The sequence below is a fragment of the Cryptomeria japonica genome, chromosome 10, assembly GCF_030272615.1.
Source record: "Cryptomeria japonica chromosome 10, Sugi_1.0, whole genome shotgun sequence".
In the NCBI taxonomy this organism is placed as follows: Eukaryota; Viridiplantae; Streptophyta; class Pinopsida; order Cupressales; family Cupressaceae; genus Cryptomeria; species Cryptomeria japonica.
The window spans coordinates 199620497-199645758 of record NC_081414.1 but is presented as its reverse complement, the minus strand read 5'-3'; the positions used below and the strand labels follow the sequence as shown (position 1 = coordinate 199645758).

Below are 25262 nucleotides of genomic sequence, written 5' to 3'. Positions count from 1 at the left end.
AGAAATCAGTTCGCACACTTAATATAGATCCAATTAATGCCAACCTCAACGGATTGCCCATAACCTTAATTGATAAATACAGATAATCGTGTTAAGTGAGCGGAGGGTTTTCTCATTTTTCTGTTACTTCTGTTGTCAGTTTAAAAGTTGTATATAGAATATATATCTATATACTATATACTATATTTCTACTATATATATATTAACCTCTTCATTCATACTATCTATGTGTATGGATTAGACTATATTTCCATAGATGAATGAATGTTGTATTATATATATATATATATATATATATATATATATATATATATATATATATATATATATATATATATATATATATATATATATATGCATTTAAGTAAAAAGGCATGGATACTGTATTTATATACATATCTGTCTATATGCATAAAACAATAAGTTTAAAGGCTAACAAGCATAATCAAACTGAAAGTCTATAATAGTATAACAATATATTTATATATATATATATATATATACCTACAAATTTTGGATATGCATGTATATAAATAAACAGATATATTGTTATGCTAATATAAACGGATGACAGAGAGGAAAGCCTATGCATGGCTAGTGTATTTTTAATCAAATAAATAGCAAATATTTATTTAATTAAGCTGGACAAATTTGTGTGACTACAATAATAACCCCAAAAAAATTGCATGATGCATGAGTGGCTAGTTTGAGACGTACCATCATTAGATTTGATGAATGAAATTTGTTCTTTTTTAGGTTTATGTTTCAAACAATGAAAGTAAAATTTGGAGTTTTGATTCCCATCCTTGATCCATTGGAGACGAGCATGTAGTTGTGCACCTTTACCTTTGTAAATCTCCATTTTTTTGGGTAAATGTTCAGTATGGACAGGGAATTGCTAAAGTGTAAGGTCATGGGGATCGACAACAAGAAGATAACGATTGTGCTCAAGTTTTCCTTTCAAAGATTTTTCAAGTCTCCATTGTTTAGCATCAACAACCATAATCATGAAGGAAAGAAGTACATTGTGCTATAGTTCTTTTCCACCAACTAATCCATCTGTCTTGCTGGGGCTTTGGCTTCGCATTCCGAGTTTTGTTGCTAGAGGTGAGTCACATTAAGTTTGAAGGGGAGATAATTGGAAAGAGTTGGGGAGGTGGAAAAGGTTAGAGTGGTGAAAATGGGAAATGGTTAGAAAGGATATCTGTGAGGTCAAGATAGACTAGAAGGCTAGATGAAGAAGGCAAAATACAATAGTTGGGGGAAATACAAAACCTATATAGATGACTCATCTTCATAAAAAATCCTTCACGACAATTCGACTAAGTGAACCAATGAGACATGTGAAAGTCTTTTTTTCCAAATAATAGATCATACACACCCAAAACATTACAAATACTGATTCAAACATCAAATTTTGATTAAGATAAACAAGAATGACTATCCCAACTGGTCATTGGAGTGTTCCACCATGTTGAAGTCATGGCACCATATATAGATTGCTTAGTATATGCTCCTAACACACCTCCTAAAAAAACATTGGGAATGGATGCGTCTTCACCCCCTCAATGCTGATTAAGTGACTAATGTTATGTCAATCAATACATTAAAAAGGGTCACTTTTCCCTTTGGCTTTAGCTAAAAAGTAAAAGGAGGGAAATATGAATTGGCAGCTAATGTTTGAACTTTGTGATAGATGAATTTCAATTGTTTTACCGCATCTTCTCATTGGAGGTCGGGGGCAACGAAAACAACTACCATTCTGAGCGCTTCCTCTCCTTTGATCAAGTAAGGGATACTGCAAGTCCGTGAGCCGATAAGGGGTCGGGTTTGTTATAAGAATGACGCATGGAGTTTTGGAGGGCGTAAACCCTATGCTGGTTGCGTGGAGACAATTTTGGGACCACACAGGAACCCGAAGAAGGTGCGAATTGAGGAGTAAGTGTCAGTGATTTGAAGTGAATGCATTATAATTCCGTTTGTAATTGGAAGGCTGTTGAACGCTAGAGGCTTCCTACTCCTTGACATATCGTGGACTTCCTCTGGGCACTGGTTTTGCAGTGATGGACGTGGCTTAAAATACCTGTGAAATCGACTCCTTTAAGGTCTAAATGTATTAAACTAAGTTTCTGTTTCTTGGCGCCTGAAATGTGATGCTTCATTGGGAATTCTTGGAGACTTAACCTGGTCTGGTTGCCGCTATCTTCAGCGCTTGTCTTCTCTTTCTAGTGTGGGACTGTGCTTCCTGGACGTGAAGTCTCTTGTCTTGGTTCTGTTTTCAATGCATGGGTTGTAATGGAAAGTGCCTTTGAACTCTGATGCTGCTATCATTGCCAAAGTTTGAAGAATGTTCAATGAAATCTGGAGGTTGCTGTGTGCCTCTTACTGGCTGTGATTCCACATACTGATTGTCAAATTCTTCATAAACTGTGATTGTCAATAAAGGTGAGAAATTTTTTATTCCTGTTCATTTGTTTCTGCTGTAGAAAAGAATAGGTTTCTTGTGAGTGTTCTCCATTTGGCAATGAAAATATTCCTGTTATGATCAGCAATTTGGTTATTATTTAGATCAGTTATTACTTCCTGAATGTTACATATTATATAATTTGCAATGTGCCAAAAGTCTGAAACCATTAATTATGCAAATAAACTTTACTCTTTAAAACTTGCCAACTGTTTGACAAAATTTCCTTAGAAGAGAATTGAAATTTTTTAGCAGAAATCAGAGGGAAGATTACATTTTGCAACTCAGTGTTGGAGTTGTATAAACTGTTATGGACACAGCAAGATGCTGCAAAACTTAACAAAAAAATGCCAGTCCTATCATTAATAGCACTACCATACTAAGGCGAAAGTTTGCCAAGATTTGTTTTCAAATTTTAGACTCTGGAATGGCATGCTACCTCCAGCCTTTAGCCTGTATTCATAAGGGTTTGTTGGAACTTGGAACATATAGTGCAAAAGCAATATGATACAACTATACATCCTGCACTTTAATTGCCAATCCACTCAACAAATCCACCAGAAAGCTGATGAGAAATGCTGCTCCTTATGCTGCAAAATTCATACAGAAACCCACAAACAGCACTAGAAGCTGCTGATAGTGACCTTCTAGACCAGCACCTCTTGTTTAATGCAATGAAAAGAAGAGGTATTACACAAAATTTTCTTGCTGCAATCAGTTCTAGTCCATTTAAGCTGCCTTTTCAACAAGCTCATTTGGACAGTTTGAGAACCTCATTTAGAACATGCTGTGCAATGTTAACAAAGGGGTTGGACATCTTTAAACAAATGCTTTTAGCATATGTAAAGTGCATCTGCATCTGCTTCGTGGAAGTAAAAACTTGTAACACTGTTCTCCTAGAGTTTTATTTTTGATCTTCTTTGCATTATGGGTTATAGTAAGGATGCCTGCAAATAGATGTTAAATATCTTTGCTTGGTGCAAAAACATATTTATGAGTAGTATTATCAGTGTAGGTAGAATTATAATGGTAGATTAAAACACTTCAATTTTTTCCAGTTCCTCAGAATGAAGGCCCTCCATTTGCAAGGCTTATATTTTAGCATATTAGATTTACAACTGCTTGTTGCTGTATTGTCAATTTTATGATTTTAATGCTCAAAAATGGTTGTATATTAATTCTGCCTACTTTTAGGAGTTTGGTTATTGGATATGCCATGAATTTCAATAACTTAGCCTATTTTCAAAAGTAAGTGTAAGGACAGAGGAAACCATGAATTTAAATAATTGTGCTTATGTTTAAATAACATGGAGTTCTCCAGCTCAGATGTCTTGACCTTTTGGTGTTGGTTTACATGATTACAAATGGATGTAAAATACTTTTTCCTATTCTTAAAAGCTTGCAGTATAAAGCTTTTAACAAATATAATTTAGGGTTTTCAAAGAATAGTTTTCTGCCAATTTTTTAGGCATAGTGTTTGAAACTTTGAAATGTTCAAAATATTGTGGTTGTAGATGGGTTTTTGATTGAGTAGTTATTATGCATGCATTACCACTCTTTTTGTTTTGTATTTGCAGGTTGCTGATTTGAATTGGACTGCAATTAGTTTATGGGGCTTGGCTGTAGTGGCATCTTTCCAAAGATTACTGTGCATGGTTGTAAAGGCATATTGATTTTGGAGTGAGTCAGATCAGGGCAGGTGTTTTTATTTGTAGGGTTTCAACTTTAACATCAAATATTCTAATGCATAGGGCATGGAAATACTTAAATGCACTTGCAAGAAGAGAGTAGAAGAGTGTAGTTTATAAGATAAATGCATGGGATAATGTTACAAGTTGGATAATTTCAGAATGACCTACACATTGGGCCGTTGTATCAGTTGGGCCACAAGGAAACCCATCATAGCCAATATCGTTGGCAAACAAAATATTTGTGTGGATTGGATTTCCCTTAGAAAGAAATTGTCCTCATCAAACAAATTAGACAGCACTCTAAAATTGAAGCATTATCACGATAACCCTAAATGGAACAGCAAGGGGCTGCCAAGGTTTCGAGAGAGAAACACAAGAGAGTGGGTTGTTACATGGTCTAATGCTACTCAAGGCTATTGTTCCATTTCTACTTATTGTTGTTTAGAAACTAGGTACTACCCAATTGAAGAGGACACAGAAAGTTCTTTTCAAATCATGGATGAAATAAGTGATGAAGATGGTTCTAAGGATCAGTCTAATCAGGTAAATTCTCTCCCTGCTTTACTTGGGTTATTTGTTTTTTATTATTTTCAGTAGGAGCATAACCCTATATATGTGAGATTTGCCCCCCTTTTTCAAAGCTATCGAGCATTGGGAGTGGGGATATGTTTTCTTAGAAAATGGAAGACTCTACCTAATGGGAACAGTTGATATAATTCAACAGAAGGCCAAACCCATTTTATATATCAGACCAAACCCATTGCAGCCCGTTGTTGTTGTGAAAGATATTTTCCTTAAACATTTTCAGCATGCATTCCATGATACATCTCGATTGTATCGGAAATGACAGGGTGTCCCCAAACAGCTTGAAACTTTATTAAGTTAAAAAGACAATTAAAAGAATACTTAAAACTCAACAAATAACATGTTACTTGTTAGGAATTTAGGATTATTATTGCCAATCACAGTGTGTGCCAAAATTAAGGGTTAAAACCCACCATTGAAATGGACTTGTGTTGAATCTCAGCTGCTTAGTTGAGCAACCATTTCCTTAGTTGACTACTTTTTCAATGAACTCTTTCTGAAATGCATGTGTTGAATCTCACCAGCTTTTTGGGTTATCCTCTCCAATTTTATAATAACTAATTTACACTACAATCTTGTTGGATGTTACATATCTACCGTTGCAAATTGTAAATACTTAAACTCAGAAAGAAAACCATAAGATCTCTAAATGGTTAAACCCAAAACCCATGAATTCATTAATCATGGTAAATGTTTGATCAGGGAATCTGTATCAAGTTATTTGTATTACTAGTAACAAATCTGAGCACTTCTTTTAGTTCAAATATTAATTTTTCAAAGCTGTGTCCACTGTCCATCCTCCAATCATCCCCAAAATCTAGCAAAAAAATTGCTATCCTCCAGCTATGCCCCCCGCTTCCCCAGACTCAAGAGAAACATTTCTTGTGTGTTTGCAGCAAATATGCCTTTTTCTTGTTTTCTGCACGATGAGTTTTGTTGATGATGCAACATTGTTCTTTTTCAGATGCCATTTTGCTTGTTATAGCCTAATATTTATGTCCACACGACCAGTCTACATTGTAAGGTTCCAGTGTATAAAGGACAGTGTTCTTTGATTTTGAGGAATGGGAGGATAAGGGAATGGGGTTTTGGGGATGGTAAAAGCTTTCCTAAATTTTGTTGGGAACTATTAATATAATATTACAAATATTATAAAATAATTATATTTACACAAACTGTACAAAATTGAATACATAATAGAGAACACACTACACAGCTGATAATTGATAACATCAATTGTCAAATAAAAATTGTTAATTATAATCAATAAATTAAAAATGGTTTATAGTTTATATGGATTTATAGTAGCTGCTAGCATTACAAAGTTAAATCTAAAACACTGTGAAGGCATTGCTGAAGCTACTGTTGTGAATTCCACCTGAGTTCAAACTTTGTCAAAGGCTTGCCTGAGTCCCAGTTATATTTTATGTTTTGTAAATTTTAAATCAGCTGGGTTATTTGCAAAACCATCCTATGCAAATATGAGGGGAAATTGTCAGTCAAGAAAATGGGCGATCCAAATCCTTAAGACAAAAGGAGCTAAATTCAAAATATTCAATGCAAAACATGGAGATTCCTAGACGCACAGATCCTAAACACCATTAAAACAAGTATATAATAAATTCAAAAAAGTTGTCTTATAAATTCATATGTACCAAGTTTGTTAATGGTCCTGAGTATTTACATTTCCATCTGCCATGGTCATAAATTCTCTTTTCTTCATTGATACCTTCATGAATACGAACTTACCCACTTTTATAGTGTTTGTCATTTTAAGATTAGAAAAAATAATGATAGAAAATCAAATGTTAGAGGATGTTTTAAGGCCATTGGAATGTCACACTATGTTGGGGTTGACAGGTTGTCCCCCTCACATTGGGGAAATGTTTTGTGAACATCCGACATCCATAAAATCTGCCAAAAAAGGGGACAAGGAGGGGACAATACCTTGTCCCAAAGACATTCCCCGTCCCAAAACCTTGTAAAAACCTCAAGGAACACTAATAAAGGATTGCCTAGATTAATGTCCAAACCAACATTTGAAAACTACCAACTCAACAAAAGTCAACAAACCCAATTTTGACTCAGACTCGGTGACTGGGCAAAAAACTTAGCAAAACTGAAAAGCATGACAAAACTTTGCAAATGAAAAAAAAAACCTTAAATCCCTTAAATATAAATTTCATTAAAAAACAATTACAAAACATATATGTTTGTAGAACATGAAGAAAGTGTTTTCTATTTGATTTGAATAAAGAAGAGTACAATAGTGCATCAACATGCAAATACAACAACCAATAATATGATATGAATCTTAAGATGATTAAAAATTATCATGAAAATCACAAGTCAATGAAGTTACAACAATTTATATTTTTCTCTAACCTTTATATCCTAGTGTTAGATGTTGATGGGATCCTATTCCTTGATGTAGAAGGCAATGACTCCTCAAGATCACAGTTATCCTCAATGATGATGCCATCACAATCAATGCCTCTTGCTTTAGCTCTTGTTGCACCCATCTTTGCTTTGCTTCACAATCAATAATCTTGTCTTTTGTACAATTAGTAATCTAGCCTTTTGTAAACTTGGGATCCTTATCTTGGGCAATCTAATTGCTATATGGAGCAATGCCATCCAAGTCAATTGCTTCATGAACATTTGAGCCCTCCACATTGTATGAGTGAAGACAAAGGTTGCATTGCATGAAGATGAGCTCATTGAGGCATTTTATTTGTCAACATTAGCATTTTTTGTTGACCTTATGCTTCTTTGTGTTATGGCATCAAATAAGCTCCAATTGTGCTCAAATCTAGAAACACGACAAGGTTGGGACAAAATTTAGAGGGCTAGCTTTTGAAGATTTGAAGTTTTTCTACCCCAATCTTCTCACCATGCAGCTACAAAGAAGACATTCACAAATTTGTAAATAAGCAATAATTACATGCATAATTTTTTTTTGAGCCGAAGTGAAAACAAATTTTTTGTTACGTGGTGCTTGGGTTGTTTTCCCTTGGATGGATAGTGGCAAACAAAAGATCCTCCCTCATGCTTGTATATTTGCAACTGTTTAATAATTAGGTCCTTAATCTTAACCTAAGGCCTCTCAATGCATGTTGAAAGGCCTTGCATAATCTCCCCATTAATATCCTTGAGGTCATTTGTGGAGAGAAATCTAGGGTTGAGGTAGTATGTGATTGCATGAATGGGTTGCTAGAGTTGATTGTTCCTTTTCTGATCAGTAATGTTCCAAATGTGTTTAAGGTTTATCTATCACCCTTGTAATAGTTTTGGATTTTCTAAGGCTTTTGAGAAAACAAATCTGAAAACACCTGGAAAAAAACTAAGAAAAAAACATACCTGAAATATCTTCTAAATTGTCAAAAATCTTGCTTCCACAATCATCTAAAATCACTATAAGAAGAAGTCGAAGGAGATTAATTTCGTGTGAGAGAGAAGTGAAGGTGAGCAATGGCTTATAAGGAAAAAATCTCGCTTTTAGTGCATATTGTATCCAAGCGTTATTGTAGATGTTGAGGTGAGTTGTAGGCTTGGACTTACTAAGTACTCATAGAGAGATCGACCTTGCAACTCTCCTAACTCATTTGTGAACCTATGGGTGAGTCAATTGGGTTGGCTTGCAACTTGCAAGTACTTGTAGAAACTAGTTCATGCGCAAGTGAATTTGTAATTTCTTCATTTTGGGTATGTTTAAATGCATATTAATATAAAATATCCAAACAGAAAAAATTGTCTTCAATTTTTTTCCACATATATAAACACTAGTTTTTTGACGAAAAAAGAGTGAAATTTTATAAATGTCCACAAATGACCAACAATAGGTGAATGGACTACAAGATAGAACAATTGACGATATAAAGTTCTAGGAGGAGAGAGCCCTAGAGGCAAAATAATAAAAAAACATAAGACAAAATAAGCATTGTGCCACTAACAAATAGCAATGAAGGGCAAATAAGATCCCCAAAAGCATGTATTAGTGAAAATTGGAAAGATTTTTTTGAGACATCATCAATCATCATGAAAGATCTGATAATGTTTGTTAGGGAGTATCCAAGGTTGGAGAGGCCATGATGGAAGATCTTAAGAGGAAGCAAAGCACTTCCTCTAGAAATTCCCCTAACATTCAAGGTTGGTGTAGCTCTTGTAGTAGAAAAGTATCTTGTACTATGAGTTTGCCTTTGTGGTTTGGATGCAGTTGGTAAGTAGTAGATCTATGTTGCTAGAATTGGATTCCGATTGAGCCACATCAACGGGAATAAACAAAGCCATGATGTTGAAAGAGAGTAGGATGAGGAATTTGAGTAGGGATGGTGTTTTGAGAGAAGCTAATTGATTTATCAGCTCTAATATGTGGTCTAAAGGTTGTTTGGTGTTGCTTGACACTTGGGTGGGTTGGAAAAATGAGGCGATTAACATGGGGGCTCTCGAGACTCTATAACCCCTCTATAGAGGTAGTGATGTCTTCCTTTGATCTCATACTAAATAGGGCATCTAAAAACGAAGTGCTTCTTGGTCTCCACTTCCTAGAGGGAGCAAAGACAACATATCTAGTCTTAATGAAGGACATGATTATTAGTTTCAACCTATAATTGGTTAGAGCACACTCTCATTTGGCTAAGGGGAAAATCTCAATTCATGGGACCAATGGTGTTGGAGATAGTGAGGGTGACAAATAATACGATCAAACCTCTAAGAAATGTTCAGTGTAAAAACCTAGCTTGGGTTGACTGGCTCTAGGGGGTAGAACTAGGTGGTTTGTGTTAATGCATGATAGCCTCGGTAAGATAAATGATTGAATGAGAGATGAATGAAGTCTCTCATTCAAACATTTATGCAACCCATTCATGCAATCACATTCATGCAATCACATACTACCTCAACCTAGCAACATAAAAGAAAAGGAAAAAATGTTTATAAAAATACCAAATGAAATGTGTGAGAATGGACATTGAAAAAATGCTCCTCCTCTCCTGCAACATAAAAGAAGACAATCAGATTTCTACAATAATTCAGTGATAGATAATACATAGAACAAGATAAATTTTAATTCTGATCCACAAAATTAACATGGTATCAGAGCCAGGTTTCCTTCTATAAAGCCTAACTGCCTGAAGGAAGATCCGATTAAGATCAGATTGATATCTCCTTGAAAGTCTCAAATATGGCCACATTGCAAGAACTTGTCCTCTCAAACTTAAACTACAAGCGTCCCTTGCTGAAGTCAAAAATTCAGACATATGTTCAGAAAAATATGTTCTCTAGAAGAAACTCAAGATACCTTGTGATTGAGAGGGAGCTTACTAATCAAGATTGAGCACTTTTGAGGTAAAAATTGTAAATATTGATTATTATTATTAATACTAATAATTATTTTATGGGCCCTGTGTAAATCATAAGGAAGTGACGACTTCCAAATGATTTCCACTTGTATTTTTGAGGTTATTGGAAGGTGACGATCTTACAATAACTCAAGATTGTGGATAGAATCGTCGACTGAGGCAATCCACGTAAAAGCTTGTGGAAAGAATCGCCGACAGAGGCAATCCACACAAGAGCTCATGGATAGAATCGCTGATTGAGGCAATCCACGTAAGAGCTTGTGGATAGAATTGCCGACCAAGGCAATCCACGTAAGAGCTTGTGGATAGAATTGCCGACTGAGGCAATCCACGTGAGAGCTCATGGATAGAATCACCGACTGAGGCAATCCACACAAGAGCTTGTGGATAGAATCGCCGACTGAGGCAATCCACACAAGAGCTTATGGATAGAATCGCCAACAGAGGCAATCCACTCAAGAGTTTGTGAATAGAATCGCTGACAGAGGCAATTCACATCTTGAAACTATGGTCCCAAGATAAGCATCATACGATTTATGAATATTGCTCCCAATACCTTTAACATTTATCTTACCTAGCTAAGAGGGAGTGTTAATGCATGATAGCCTCGGTAAGATAAATGATTGAATGGGAGATAAATGAAGTCTCTCATTCAAACATTTATTATCGTGAGGGGGCACAATCAAGTGATGTCTTGATCGGCCATGTCCAAAAGACATGGCCGGTCAAGGCATCGCTTGACCGTACCCAGCCCACTACATATACCAAATGAAATGTGTGAGAATGGACATTGAAAAAATGCTCCTCCTCTCCTGCAACATAAAAGAAGACAATCAGATTTATACAACAATTCAGTGATAGATAATACATAGAGCAAGATAAATTTTAATTCTGATCCACAAAATTAACAGTTTGGATATATTGCCTAAAGATATTTGCCTTGTTAATTCTAGTGATGATGTTTGTGGGAAGGAGTCAAGGTGAGGCATCTAGGGAGTAAATGAAAGGGGGCACCTTATTAGTAGACATGCCAATATAAATAAGCTATGCTCCCCCAAGTTCTAGGATGGGGACTGCAAGGGACGAGGGGATGTGTTTCTGGGACACCTTTTTTTTAAGGCCATTTTTTAGGGGATATCTATTAAAAAAATAGGGAAAATTTTAAATATAAGGACCTTTCAAATATTTATATGATAGCATTGATCAAGCATTCATCGTAGATTGAATAGGAATTATGATGTATACACACACATATGTATATGTACATACATATACATATACATATACATATACATATACATATACGTATACATATACATACACACACACACACACACACACACACACACACACACACACACACACACACACACACACACACACACACACACACACACACACACACACACACATATATATAGTAATGACAACCCCGGATAGGACCGTAAATTTGCACAATATTTTTTTTAAAGAACATGTTAATAGAAGAGTAATGAATAGTCAATGGCAACAATGTAATGATATTCACTATGTAATTCTCCTAAATCATAGACCATAAATATGCCATAAGTAATTCACAATTTTACCAATTGATTACATCACAAAATAAATGGAGGGCTAATAATTAATGTTACTTGAATCAAACCATAATTGCTTGTATGATCATGCATACTCTTCCCTTAAATCTTCCATTGTTCACCTCAAGGTGCAATACGAACCCTCCAATGTGGATATAATCCCTATCCATCCCTCAATCGGATTTTGTGGCTCACGGTGAGAGAGTAGATGTTCAGACCGTCTTGCTAAGCAAAGGGGTATCCACCTAAAGACCAGCTACACATGGTGTTCCTACCATTAGTACAATAAGGTATCAATTTCATATCACCACTACTTAGTGAGGCTTGGTATGTTACCTAATTACGCTTCATTAGAAATTCTTCTTCCTGCAGTCCATCAGACGGCTAAGCAACCAAGGACATCCATCGCCGGCATGTTGCTGGCCCCAAGACCCACATGCTCCTAACGGAATCCATCCTACTTTCTATGCGGTATGGCTAACAATCATCCGACATCATATGCTCCTTGACTACTGTTAATCTTGAGCATGGATAAGCTTATCTCTCTACGGGTCATAAGATTTCCATCGGTGATAACCTCAAATAGACAAGGGTAGCCTATGCATTGAGGTATACAACCTCTACCTATGCTTTTGTAGGGCCCTTACTCCATATGTAGCCGTAAAAGCTAGCACTTGTACCTTGCTTAGCACTATCTGGAAGAGAGGTTCCTAATTTAGAATAAGTAGGTTCCAACTCAGCCATCTTTAGGTTTAAACTACCCATTTTGGTGTTGTTTGATATGAGGGTTTCATAACCTATTCAATCTTTGGTTGCTAGATTGTTATTAACCAAGAGAAGCCTATGTATCGAACAAAGCCAACTTGCAACACAACAATGACAGTTGCTATTACCATTTCCAGGCTTATAAAGGTAATGTAGTTGTTCTATGTTTATATTGTAGTGATGGATGGGTTCCAAAAATGTGTTTGAATGAAGGACATGCTTGCCAAGTAACCCCTTGGTTGAAGGTTTTGTTAACTAAATCGGAGTAAATCTTCCATTTTCAGCTTTCGTTGACAAACCATTCCTACTTGCAACCTCATGGTAGAATTTCTTTAGAATTTCATACACAACTATTTAACCACCACATGAACTATTTTATTTCATCTATCTTAAAAGAAAGATTTGATATTAACGTTTATGGAGGTATATTGCTGCTCTACAAAAACGATTATATGCCTGAATTTTTAACATGGTCCAGCTCCAAAAATTAACTCCTCTGATCATCCTCACAACTAGTATGTTATTATATCTCTCTATAGACTGACTTGTTTAATGCACCTACCCAAAGTCATGACTGCAAAGAAATTATGAGGTGTTAGAAATTATAATGGATTTCTTCAAACCTATCATTCACTAAGTAAAATATGTAACCCAATCCAAACTATTGTTGATGGAAATTTAGTGGCATGATGTGCGGAGAGAATCAACAGCCAAATGAAGGGGTTCAGACTAACTTACAAATGGAAATGCTGATATTATAACTAGGGTGTTGCAAATTAGCAAGGAAGGGCAATCTAAGAATGTTTTTCTAAGTTGAATACACAAACCCACAACACATGGCATTCACAATACAAATTTTAATTACTGATATTGAAATTTTGTTCATTGGACCATATCAGAAATTAGAAATTTAAATAAAAGAAATGACCTGGATTAATGAAGTCCTAGGGTTTTTCCATTGCTTAACCTGCAACTTTCTTCTTTGCTCTCCACCTTGGCTGCAATCGCTCACCTTTTTCTCCTTCCCAGCCAAAATGAAAATTGATGATCTCAATTATAATGGGTTGCAAGGTTTTTAAGCATGCCTGTCAACTTAGTTTCTTCCTTTTCTGACAATACAGGCATTAATGCCATAACGTTTTTAATGGCAAAGCGCTCCTCTTGTCTTGCATTCATCTCTTTCATGCCTTTGGCCATGCTCATTTACTCTCCTGTCTTGCATAGCTTCTCCAAAATTTATTTTTCTGTTGTGCCCTTTCTACCTGTGCGTGTATTTCCTTAATATATTTTTTTCTCTTGCTTTATTTCTTTCCTTTCCTTATGCATTCGATAGTTTGACCATTTATCATAGAACAACATTACAATAAAGCTCATTTTTTGCTCATTCGAGCATCCACGTTACAACTTATTACAAATACCAGCTCCTTTTGAGCAAACTTATTACAAATACTAGCTCCTTTCGAGCACCAAACTAGAAACAACAATTGGAAGACCAAGGGTCACAACTTAGAAATCCACTTTAAACAATGTGACAGATACAACCAATGGAAGACCAAGAGTCACAACTTAGAATTCCACAAAGGTGTCCCTCATGGGAGTTGAACTTGGGTCTCCACATTGAGAACTCAATGCTTTAACCAACTAAGCTCAACCCCCTGGACCTTTCCCAAATGTTATAAATTTAATTATTTTTATATTTTTCTATTTATTTATTTATATATTTCTAATTTATGTTTATATTTACATTTTATTATTGTTCATCATTTAATATATTTATTATATATTAAATTCATTTAATTATTCTTTGGTAAATTTATTATTATTTAATGTCTTTATTTAAGAAAGACATAGGACCTTATCAATGTTTATAGACATAATCAGTAATAATTAATCCATAGTGATTTAATAAATGTCTAGGGTCTTAGTATTAAACGATAGCTCAAATAGTTCTTGCTTGACTCGCTAATCTTTCTAAAGAGATTATTGCAAATTCAATTTAACTGGATAGAAAATCTAAATGATTGCAAGGGTTAACCAAAGACCTTGACACAAGGACAGCACTGGACTACTTGTCTCTCACCAATGGAACCACAAAATCCATTTCGTATTGCACCCCTATACCTGCAACCAATGACAAACCTCACACAAGTCCACCCACACATTATTAGTCTGAGTTAGTCTAAATAAAATAAATGCATTAAATTACATATAGCATAATAAAGACAATATTTATATTCAATAATATTAGCATCAAGTTCACAATTGGCGCACACACACACACACACACACATTGTTTATATAAAAAAATCCAGAACTCCACCCCTAGTCCAAATTACATCGGGACTAGGGTTATGCAAAACTATTAACATGGTTCCTAGGGGCTATGACATATATGTATGTATGTATATGAGCATACGAGCATGAGTTAATAAAGACATTCTTGGCTGGTGTGTATATTTAGGTGAGATTTATTTATGAAGTTTTCTTGAAGCCTTCAAAACTGCATGTTATGTTGTCAACTTAGTTAAAAAAGAGGAATGATTAAGTAGAAACTAAAAGATAACTGATTATTAAGTAGAAACTAAAAGATAACTGATTATATTCTAGCTTGCCGTATACTAGGATACCGATAGATGGGATTGTTTTATTAATTGTTTGTGAAGGGCATGATTGAGACATTTTAATTTTTTTTCATTATGAAAGTAGCATTTCATGCTGAATATGACCTAACTTGTATTCAGAAATATAATGACTATAGCATGCCAACTTTGTTTGCGGCAATCCTTGTATAATTGTCCAATGTGTGAAACAAGATAATCCTTGATTGTGACTTTGACTATGAAGATGTAGAGATCTACAACACATGATATGCATTTTGTAGATTTTGTGATTTTGATTAATCATTGGTCTATTACTTGGTTATACTTATAAATTGGTAGGGGTTTGGAGGCAATGAGGGGCAACGCCCAAATGACAACCTTCAAAATGATGCAGACCTTCATGGTCCAAATGGTGACCTTTAAAATCACACTGACCTTCATGGCCCAAATGATGACCTTAAAAACTACACAAACATTCATGGCCCACCCATCCCCCTTTTAAAAAAAATTAAACTTGTATTTTTTAATAAAGCACCAAAAAAGTGCTTGGGCCATATGAGACAGCTAATCGTCCCCCCTGTCCTTTGTTTCTTTGGGACGTCTTAGGGATGTTTCGTACTTTTCCAAAAAAAGGGGATAGGGAGAGGATATTTCCTACCTGTCCCCATGTCCTTGAAATGTGCCCTATAGGGGACGAGCATTTAGGCCAAGGGACACATCCTTGGAGAGCACTAGAAATAAGTGTCCTAGTTGCCAAGTACGGAGTACTGATAGTGCCATTGTTTGGTGGAAATTAAAATAGCAATGGGGATCATACTTTAAAAACTCTGCGATTACTTGTAGGACTCATGACTAATGGTGTGTTCAAATCCATGTCAGGAAACTCCCCAAATAACTTAATGTTGCTTTATTTGTGAAAATTGTGATGAGTTTTACCCTCAGAACTTGTTATTTTGTGCCAAAAATTGCATGACTTGCCACTGCAAAAACCTCATATGCGATTTCATTCTTTTAGTTGCCTGCAGTCCAACAATTGGATTATGGTCAAATCCAATTCATAAATTTAGCGGTTGTAACATTTTATCTCTAAATGTGTTTGACTTCTGCAACTAACTTATACCATTTAAATCTTAAGGTGTGTGTCCCCTCTATTGTTTGGTGAGGTTGCAAGCAATGTTTCAAATTTCAGAGTGTTGCTTCAGAATCTCTAATTATTCTCAAACGATCGTAAAAACTAAGAGACATTTTAATAAGAAAAAGTTGTAGATTACTAAGTAAGGACTTGGCATTGCAAGAAAGGAAGTGATAAGAAATAGGCATCTAAGCCTCATTTCAAATCACTCCCAAGTTTTAGAAATAGTAAAGACTTGGTGTTGCAAAAAGCAAAGTGATAAAATTATGAAAATGACATGCACTATGAAGGTTTATGTGGTTTTGAAGGCCTTAATTGGCACTTGGTTGGGGCTCTACTCCTTGACCTTGTTAAGGGGCATTGACATTCCACATCACTGGGGGCTCTGCCTTTAGACCTTTGTGTATGTATGTATGTATATGTATATGTATGTGTATGTATGTATGTATGTGTGTATATGTATATGTATATGTATGTGTATGTATATATAAACATATATATACATACACATACAGATACTTATATATACATACACATACAGATACATACATACATACATACACATACATACATACACATACATATACATATACATACACATACACATACATATACAGATACATATACATATACATATACATATACATATACATATACATATACATATACATACACATACACATACACATACACATACATATATACATATACATATACATACACACATACATACATACATACATATACATACATATACATAGATACATACATACACATACACATACACATACACATACACATACACATACACATATACATACACATATACACACACATACATACATACACACATACATACATACATGCATATACACACACACATACACACACACACACATACATACATACATACATACATACATACACACACACACATACATACATGCATACATACACAGACACACATATATACATATACAAATACATATACATATATATAGGTTAACGGGTTTGGCCCCCTAGACCCCTAGTATTGGTCCAGTCCTGGTTCGGGGTTTTGGTCCGGTCCGCCTGTGGTCCAGATAGGGCCTGTGATTCACAGGCTTGGTTTGGACTAGGTCGAACCCAAGAGGACCCAGGTCGAACTCAGGGGTCGGACAACCCAAAAATGGTTTTTTTTTTGCAAATATATTTTTTTTTTGAATTCCACCACATAAAAAATTAAAATATAACCTTAAAAGTAAGTTTTAAAACATTAACTTAGCTCATTTCATACAAGCAACATGATTACAAGCAAGGGGAAACAAAGATGTGGGATATAGAGCTAGAGCATACTGATTTGGATGCTTTCACTTCTCAGCTTGTTGCATTTGATGACTCAGATAGCGAGCAAACTTAAAGTGCAAGTGCAAGTGTAAGTGGCATTGGCATTGGCATTGATTCATCTAATGTCAATGTCAATGATGAGGAGGAGGAGAATGAGGATGATGAATTAGAGAATCCATTTGATGATCAAACTTTAAATTGTTGAAAGTTGAAACAATTATACTTAAATATTTTATCATTTTGATATTAAACATGATGTATATGATGCTGTTATGGTTTGATCATGATGCTATGATTACAAGTTTATGTTGGTTTTGTTGTTTATATGATGCTATGTGACATGCTAATCTTAATTCATGCTTATAAGTTTATGTTTTTGTACTAACGAACCCAAACGAACCCAAACCCCTTTTCAAAATTTTGCCATACCGGCATACCAGTTCTTCGAACCCGAACCAGTGCCCGAACCCGAACCGGCATCCTATATATATATATATATATATATATGTATGTATGTATGTATGTATGCATATTGTTGAAAGTTGAAACAATGATACGTGAATATTTTATCATTTTGATATTAAACTTGATGTATATGATGCTGTTATGGTTTGATCATGATGCTATGATTACAAGTTTATGTTGCTTTTGTTGTTTATATGATGCTATGTGACATGCTAATCTTAATTCATGCTTACAGGCTATATATATATATATATATATAATTTACATGTTTTTGTACAAACGAAGCCAAACGAAGCCAAACCCCTTTTCAAAATTTTGCCATATCGGCATACTAGTTTTTCGAATCCGAATCGGTGCCCGAACTTGAAACGGCAACCTAGACATATATATATGTGTGTGTGTGTGTGTGTGTGTGTGTGTGTGTGTACATGCATATACATGTGTATTCATATACATACATATATGTATGTATATATGTATGTGTATATATATATATACATACATACATATATAGATATCTACACACATACACACACATACATATATATGTATATATATCACGAATATGGTTACAAATACGGATACGGCCATTTTTTAAGACCCCCAATATGGATCGTAATGTCCCCTTTTGTAAAATGCCCTAGTTTACCCTAGATTTCGATTCTTAACAGGTAAGGGTGGGTTAAGGGAGGAATACCTTTATTTCTCAAAGTAGGAAATCCAGAATATTGTCTTATCCTAACAGTAGTTGCAGATTCGATTTCTTTGTTCTCTTCTCTTCCAGGGTTGTTCCATGCTCTAATCTGGGCACCGGAGTGATCCCTTATATCCTTCGCTAGACATTGGAGAGCCATGACCCTTTCCACGAGTTGCAATGATTGTGAGGTATGCGCCTTTTCATGGTTTGACCGTTCATGTGAACTAATCAGTTGTTAGGAATGCAATCGCACCTCTGAATCAATTATGATGAATATGGTCGGTGCATTATAGAAGAGATCTGATCCTTTAGGCTGATGCTGTGACGCTGTCTAACAAGCCTGACTTCATGGGATGAGCGATTGTGTTTGATTCATGAAATTGTGAAGTCTTACTTTGTAAGACAATTCAATGATTGGTTTACCCTTCACCATGTATCAGGTCGGGAGCATGACAAATTAAGGAATGGGCTAGAAGTGTACTAACTTCAATGTATTATGAATGTAGATGGAATTAAGTATGACTGTCATTCATATTGCAGTCTATATTAATATTACTATTAAATTCTGCATAAGAATATTATCAGGCTTCATATATTAAGCACATCCCCATGCATACCACCAAGAATCAGGATGTTAGTGCCTGTAACTTAATAACAGTGCTGATCTGGTTTGATCGTTTGTCATATTTTATATCACTCAATGTGAGGGAGAGGTCACACCTCTTCATCATGTATAACCTTTGGCAAGAGACACACCCTTTCACCCGTAGCACCCTTTGAAAGAGTCTCTTTATTATTTCTGCCCTTTGAAAGGGACACAACCTTTCATAATCAGTTTTGCACTCCTTATTTAAATCAGATCTGCACTTTTGATTCCCAAATTATCCCCCTTAAATGAGGTTCTCTTCTCCCTTTTATATCTCATGTTTGAGGGAGTCACAACTTTTCATTTCATGTCTTTTGACCTAAGTTGCCAGTACGGGTACGTGCACGGGTACGTGGGCAGGGTACGCTGGTACGACAATTTTTTTAAGGGGGGGGTTGGGTACGTCCGTACAAAAAAATGTAAAAATCATAAATATATACATATATACAGTCTAATAAGTAGAAACAAAAATTAAATTTAGAATCCCACATATCATCTATATGCTAAACAAAACTTGGAACTATCATATATGATTCATATTGATATAACTATAACAAAATTACAAATTTACTATAAGTCTAATCTAATATGAAATATCCATTTGTCAAACTTTGAATGTTATGATAGATATCGAATTCATTGTTCATTGGTTCAACCATTCAACAATAAAATAACACAACTAATAATCAACAATAGCATCATATGGGTCACTAGGAAGATCAAGATCAACATCATCATTGACATTAGATGATGTAGGCAGAGTACTGGAACCACATGCAGCCTCACTGCCACTTGCACTAGCAGCAAATTGGTTATCAGACTCCCCAGAAAGTAAAGATTGTGTGGCAGCTGAAAAATCCAAATCAGTTCGCTCTGGATCTACATCCCAAAATTTTGTGCTCCCATCCTTATACTCATTTTGTTTATGAGTAAGAAGGCGCAAGTTTGAATGCACATAAACGAGCTCTTCCGCCTTACTTGCTGCCAGTCGGTTGTGTTTCACTGAGTGGATAAAGGAGTATGTGCTCCAATTTCGCTCAGATGAAGAGGAACTAGCAACCTATTGAATAATTGACACAAAGTGAGAGGGTGACAATTATAAAATAGTAAAAAATATAAATTTAGAGAGCAATAAAAATTAAGAAACTTACATGCAATAAAACTTTGATTGCAAGAGTTTGAAGGTTTGGTGATGTATGGCCATTGAGGTACCACCAAGCATGAGAATCCTTTTTATACTTGTCACGGAGAGCGGAAACACTTTGATCATTGGAGGCTAAAAAATCAGCAAACCCACTTGTCATTAAATCCTCCATTTCAGAATCGGGGAAGAGTTTAGTAAGTGCTGTCCTACACCCTTCACTGACTTTTGAATCTCTATATGGTGGTACCCTTGATGGCTTAGCAAGCATTTCATCACTACAAAATTTGGGAGTCAATGCAAATGCAAGAAGATGTAGTGGGGTGGTCATTTTGTTCCACCGCTCAACACAAATTGATTGAACCTCTTTGAAGAAAGTTTCTTTGGGATCTTGCTCTTTTGCATTGATGATGGCTTTCATTTTCTCAATCATCAAGTCAATGCCATCATATACCTCTCCCAAACATGGGTGATCCATGTCAGTATAACAGATCATACTCATGATGGGCTCAGTGAAACTCAAAAGATATTCCACTCGATCCCACCAAGTGTCATCTAGGATCATGTGCTTTACATTTGTTGCCCTTTCAGTATTGGATTGCCTCCATAGGGACCAACTTTGACTAATTACCATGCTAGCAAGTGGCTGTCGCACCTTCACAAGTCGCCTCAAGATGATTGTGTTGGATGCAAATCGAGTCTTGGCAACCTATTCAAAAATTAAAAATAAAAATTAGAATACAAAGAAGACATGATAAAAAAAATAAAAATTAAATAACCATCAAAGTGAAATGTAGATTTTAAAAATTGAAGTGTTTCAATTACCTTTAGCAACTCCAACTGTTAAAATGATCTGAAAATGGCCTGTGACATGTTATGGTTTGTGATGAACATTTGGATCTCTTCAGCCTCAACATAAATTTGTTTGATCCAATGTATTTTCCTGCCTATCTTTTGTAGCATGAGGTTGAGAGAGTGGACAGCACAAGGTGTCCAAAATATGTGTTCAATGTTATTTTTAACACTTTCAGATAGATATAACTTAGAATTTATAACTCAGTTTCTAATTAGTTAGTTTAACTGAAAGAAAATGGCAATATAGAAATGAACAAGTTGAGAGCAAGACACAATTACCATGGGAAAACCTCCTAGGAGGAAAAACCCAGCCAGAAAAGATCCTTAGATCTGATTATGGATTATAGTTATGTAATCAATACAACACTTATCTCTGGTATTTGCAGATTCAGATGTTACTGTCCAGAAGGTGCCTTCAACATTCACTTGCTGTCATATGCAGAATAGATACTGCTGCTCCCTTCTTCAGATTGTAGGCTTCTAAGAATTATGCTGTGTATGACCCTTGAATTGACAGTCCTTCAATTGGTGCTTTGCTGGATATTGATGGCTGGTAGACCTCCAATTAGTTTGCTGTGCAACCTCCAATCAGCTTGCTGTACATACCCTTGAATGTTGCCAAATACCCTAAGGTGAATTTCGCATCTTCAAATGGTGAATGAGGTTGTGTTGACGTGTATTTTGTACACAGCCTAACACAGAATAAAATACCTAAGGGTATCTTATCCTCTCTTGAGAAAAAGTCTCTAACTGCTGAAGATTCGCATAAAGGATCAGTTAGGATGACTCCAAGGTTCCTTTTAGTAGGGTCTCTACATGTGGATAAGCTCGCCGTGGTATGATGTGATTTGCTGGAATCACAAGGGGACTTACATTTGGTGATTGAATTTCCGATCTACTTTGCTAGAACACAAGCTCTCACTAACTTAGATAAAAAAAAGGAAAAAGGAAAGGGGTGAAGAGAGGATCTATTCCTAATACTAAGAATGTAGGAGCAATGATTTGATTTTTGATGAAACTCCAACTAGGTCTTGTTTTGACATCAATGGAACATCTACACAAGGCTAGTGCGATCTTCTAAGGGAAGCTTTATGATGTTCAAATCATCACCACAGGCATAGACACCATCAAGTTGATGCATATCAATGAAGAAGCGACAAATTGAAATTGAGCTTAGGCTGAATGATTCCAGTTGACTACGCAAGGCAAGTCTGCAATCAACAAACTGCTAGTAGTATGGATATACGAATTCCATCATCAATCGATCACATTTCCTCCATTCATCTAATCATCTACCATCTAGGATTGAAGACTCAACAAGAAACCATGCAAATTGCAAGAAACGACACACTTCACCATTACTTCAATGAAAATGGAGTTTGTTTACAATCAATGGCAACAATTTCTTGCCTTGTCCTCCTATTCTACTCTAATTGCTACTCTATCAACTATATTCTAACTCTCTCTCTAATTATTTCTAATTAGCCTTTACAAATGAAATGCCTGGGCTTATATAGTGCCCACAATACAATTTGATGGCTTAGATCAATTCAAGATCAATGGCCAAGATTCAACAATGAAAACCCTAATTAGGGTTTGTTACAACCATTACATAACATTTAATGCTTGACCAATGACAAAATTGTATTGCTTGGACACATGTCCCTTCTAGAAAAATCGACCAATGGATAGCCGGGGTAGGTACATCGGAGTTTGTGCCACCTTCCATGAGTTAAGTACATTGAATCTGGACATGCTGAGGTGGACCTCACTGATTGGAGAAATGATGACTAGGACGCCACCTCATCTGACACTTGTAGCTTGCTAGATATTCAATTTGATGTCGTTGAGAGGCTATCTTTGATTAACTCTTCTAAAATTATTTGCTTCTTCAACGAGCCCTTGTCCTAACTCCTTGTGTCCTTGATGTGCAGGATGATGATGTACCTCGCCTTGGAACGCTGGATTGAAAGAGGTCGCCCATGTCCTGGCGAAGACCGTCCTGGCGAAGATCGTCCTGGCGAAGACCGTCCTTGATCCGGCTTGATTTTCCTTGAAGAGATCTCCATTTGATGCCTACACAACATTTCAAAATTAGTAACATGATTTTGCAATACATAACATAAATTAGAGAGCAAATTTTAGGAAACTTAATGATAAGTCCTTTATTAATCATTTCCTAAAAACGACTGAGCTAAGGGAAAACAAATTTTTCAAAATTCAAAATTAAGGCAATGATGATTAAAATTCGAAATTAAAACAAGAGATCTTGCCATACCTTACTTGAGAGCTTAACTCTAAAAAAAAAAGGAATTCGCCTAGGCAAAATTTGAAATAAGATGGTCTTCAACGTGATCTCCCTTCAAAATAGCAATTTCGCCACCTTTCAAGTTTTTGACGTGATCTTCAAGCCTTTGACAAGTTCGCACCAATAGAATTTTCAAGTTCGCACCCCTTTTGAATATAATTCGCACCTCTTTGTCTTCCTTAAATCGCACTTGAGATGATAAAATAACAATGTGAAAATAATGATCTTCACCACCCTCCTTTATAAGTGCTTACCTCTCATCATTATTTAGGCCGACTTTTGTAAAAATAAAGCAATTATAAACGATTTTTTAATAAATAAGAAAGGCCGACCTTCATAAAACAATAAAATACCAAGCGCTCTATAATTATTAATTAATTTGCCATCGTTTTTAATTAATAAACTTCGATTTTTTTTACAAGGCAAAAATTAATTAATATTTAAATGCAATATTTAAATGCTATTTTTAATTAAATTTTCAATCTTATCGAATTTTCTAGCATTTAAATAAATTCAAAAAATGTGTTTGAGCGCCAAAATATTTTGAAGATGGAAAGATACGTACCTCATCGCCCTGGGCCCTTGGAGAGGGACAGGAGCGATCCATCAACTTTTACTTGAAATTCTCCGTCCTTGATATCAACTTCTCCTTTATTACCTTTCAAACGACGCTTGGAACCCTTTGCAAGTTTGTTTTGTCATGATCTCTGAAGGAAAATGAGTGCTTTGGCAAATATCGCCCTGGTCCCTTCCTGAGGGACAGGAGGGATCCTAGTGTCCTGGCTCAAATTTGCAAACTTTTGATCTTCGTTCTTCGTTCATTGCCTTCCAAAGGACGTCCTTGACCTTGCCTATCCTTGCCTTGTCTTGGTTTTGACGGGACATGAGTGTTTTGATGAAAATCGCTTTGGTCCTTGTCCAAAGGACAGGAGCGATATAGGCTCTCTATACAAATTGGTGATCGTTTGACGTTTGAAGCCTTTGGTATATCACCTTCGAAGGACACCTTAGACCTTTTACCACCTTGCAAAACCTTGACTTGGCATGAATTTTACATGAATTGTCAAATATAATAGATATCACTCTGGTCCCTTCCTGAGGGACAGGAGCGAACTTCAAGGTTTTGAGTTTGTCCTTGTTTTGACCAACTTGCAATTACTTTTATCGTGCAAAATAAAGTCCCTCGATCCCTCTTAGTCGCTTGGTACTTGGCAAATTTTCAAAATTTATGCCTTTATGCAAATTTCGCTCTGGTCCCTGTCTGAGGGACAGGAGCGAACTGGGATATTATAGTGCAAATCTTTCAATGTTGGCAACCTTTGATGTTTTTGTGCTTGATGAAGATGCTTCGAAACGTCTTTGCCACCTTGTTCTTCATCTTGGAGTGGTCTAAACTTGGATAAAAGGCAATATAACCATCCTATCGCCCTGGTCCCTTGGAGAGGGACAGGAGCGAATTTGTACCTGTAGTCTCCATCACACTTCGCCAGCTTCCAAATTTATCTTCAACGGTCTCGTAATGTCCCCTTTCATTCATCCATGCCTTGGAATTCATTGTAACTTGGCAAGAAATTTGTCTAAGACAAAAATCGCTCTGGTCCCTGCCTGAGGGACAGGAGCAAACTTGGGCATTTGGGTCCCTTGTTGACG

The 25262-nt window shown here is 35.8% G+C and overlaps 1 protein-coding gene across 1 annotated transcript in view; it reads left to right on the top strand.

Moving 5' to 3' along the window:
- The first annotated feature begins 1695 nt into the window (after positions 1-1695).
- Positions 1696-25262, top strand: part of LOC131053808 (guanylate kinase 3, chloroplastic) — a 49408-nt gene continuing 25841 nt past the window's right edge. Inside the window, exons 1-3 of the mRNA XM_057988457.2 lie at positions 1696-1938; positions 2062-2445; positions 4042-4698. Of these exons, the coding sequence (XP_057844440.2) occupies positions 4315-4698 (384 nt within the window). The 5' untranslated portion in view covers positions 1696-1938; positions 2062-2445; positions 4042-4314. The remainder of the gene's footprint in view (positions 1939-2061; positions 2446-4041; positions 4699-25262) is intronic.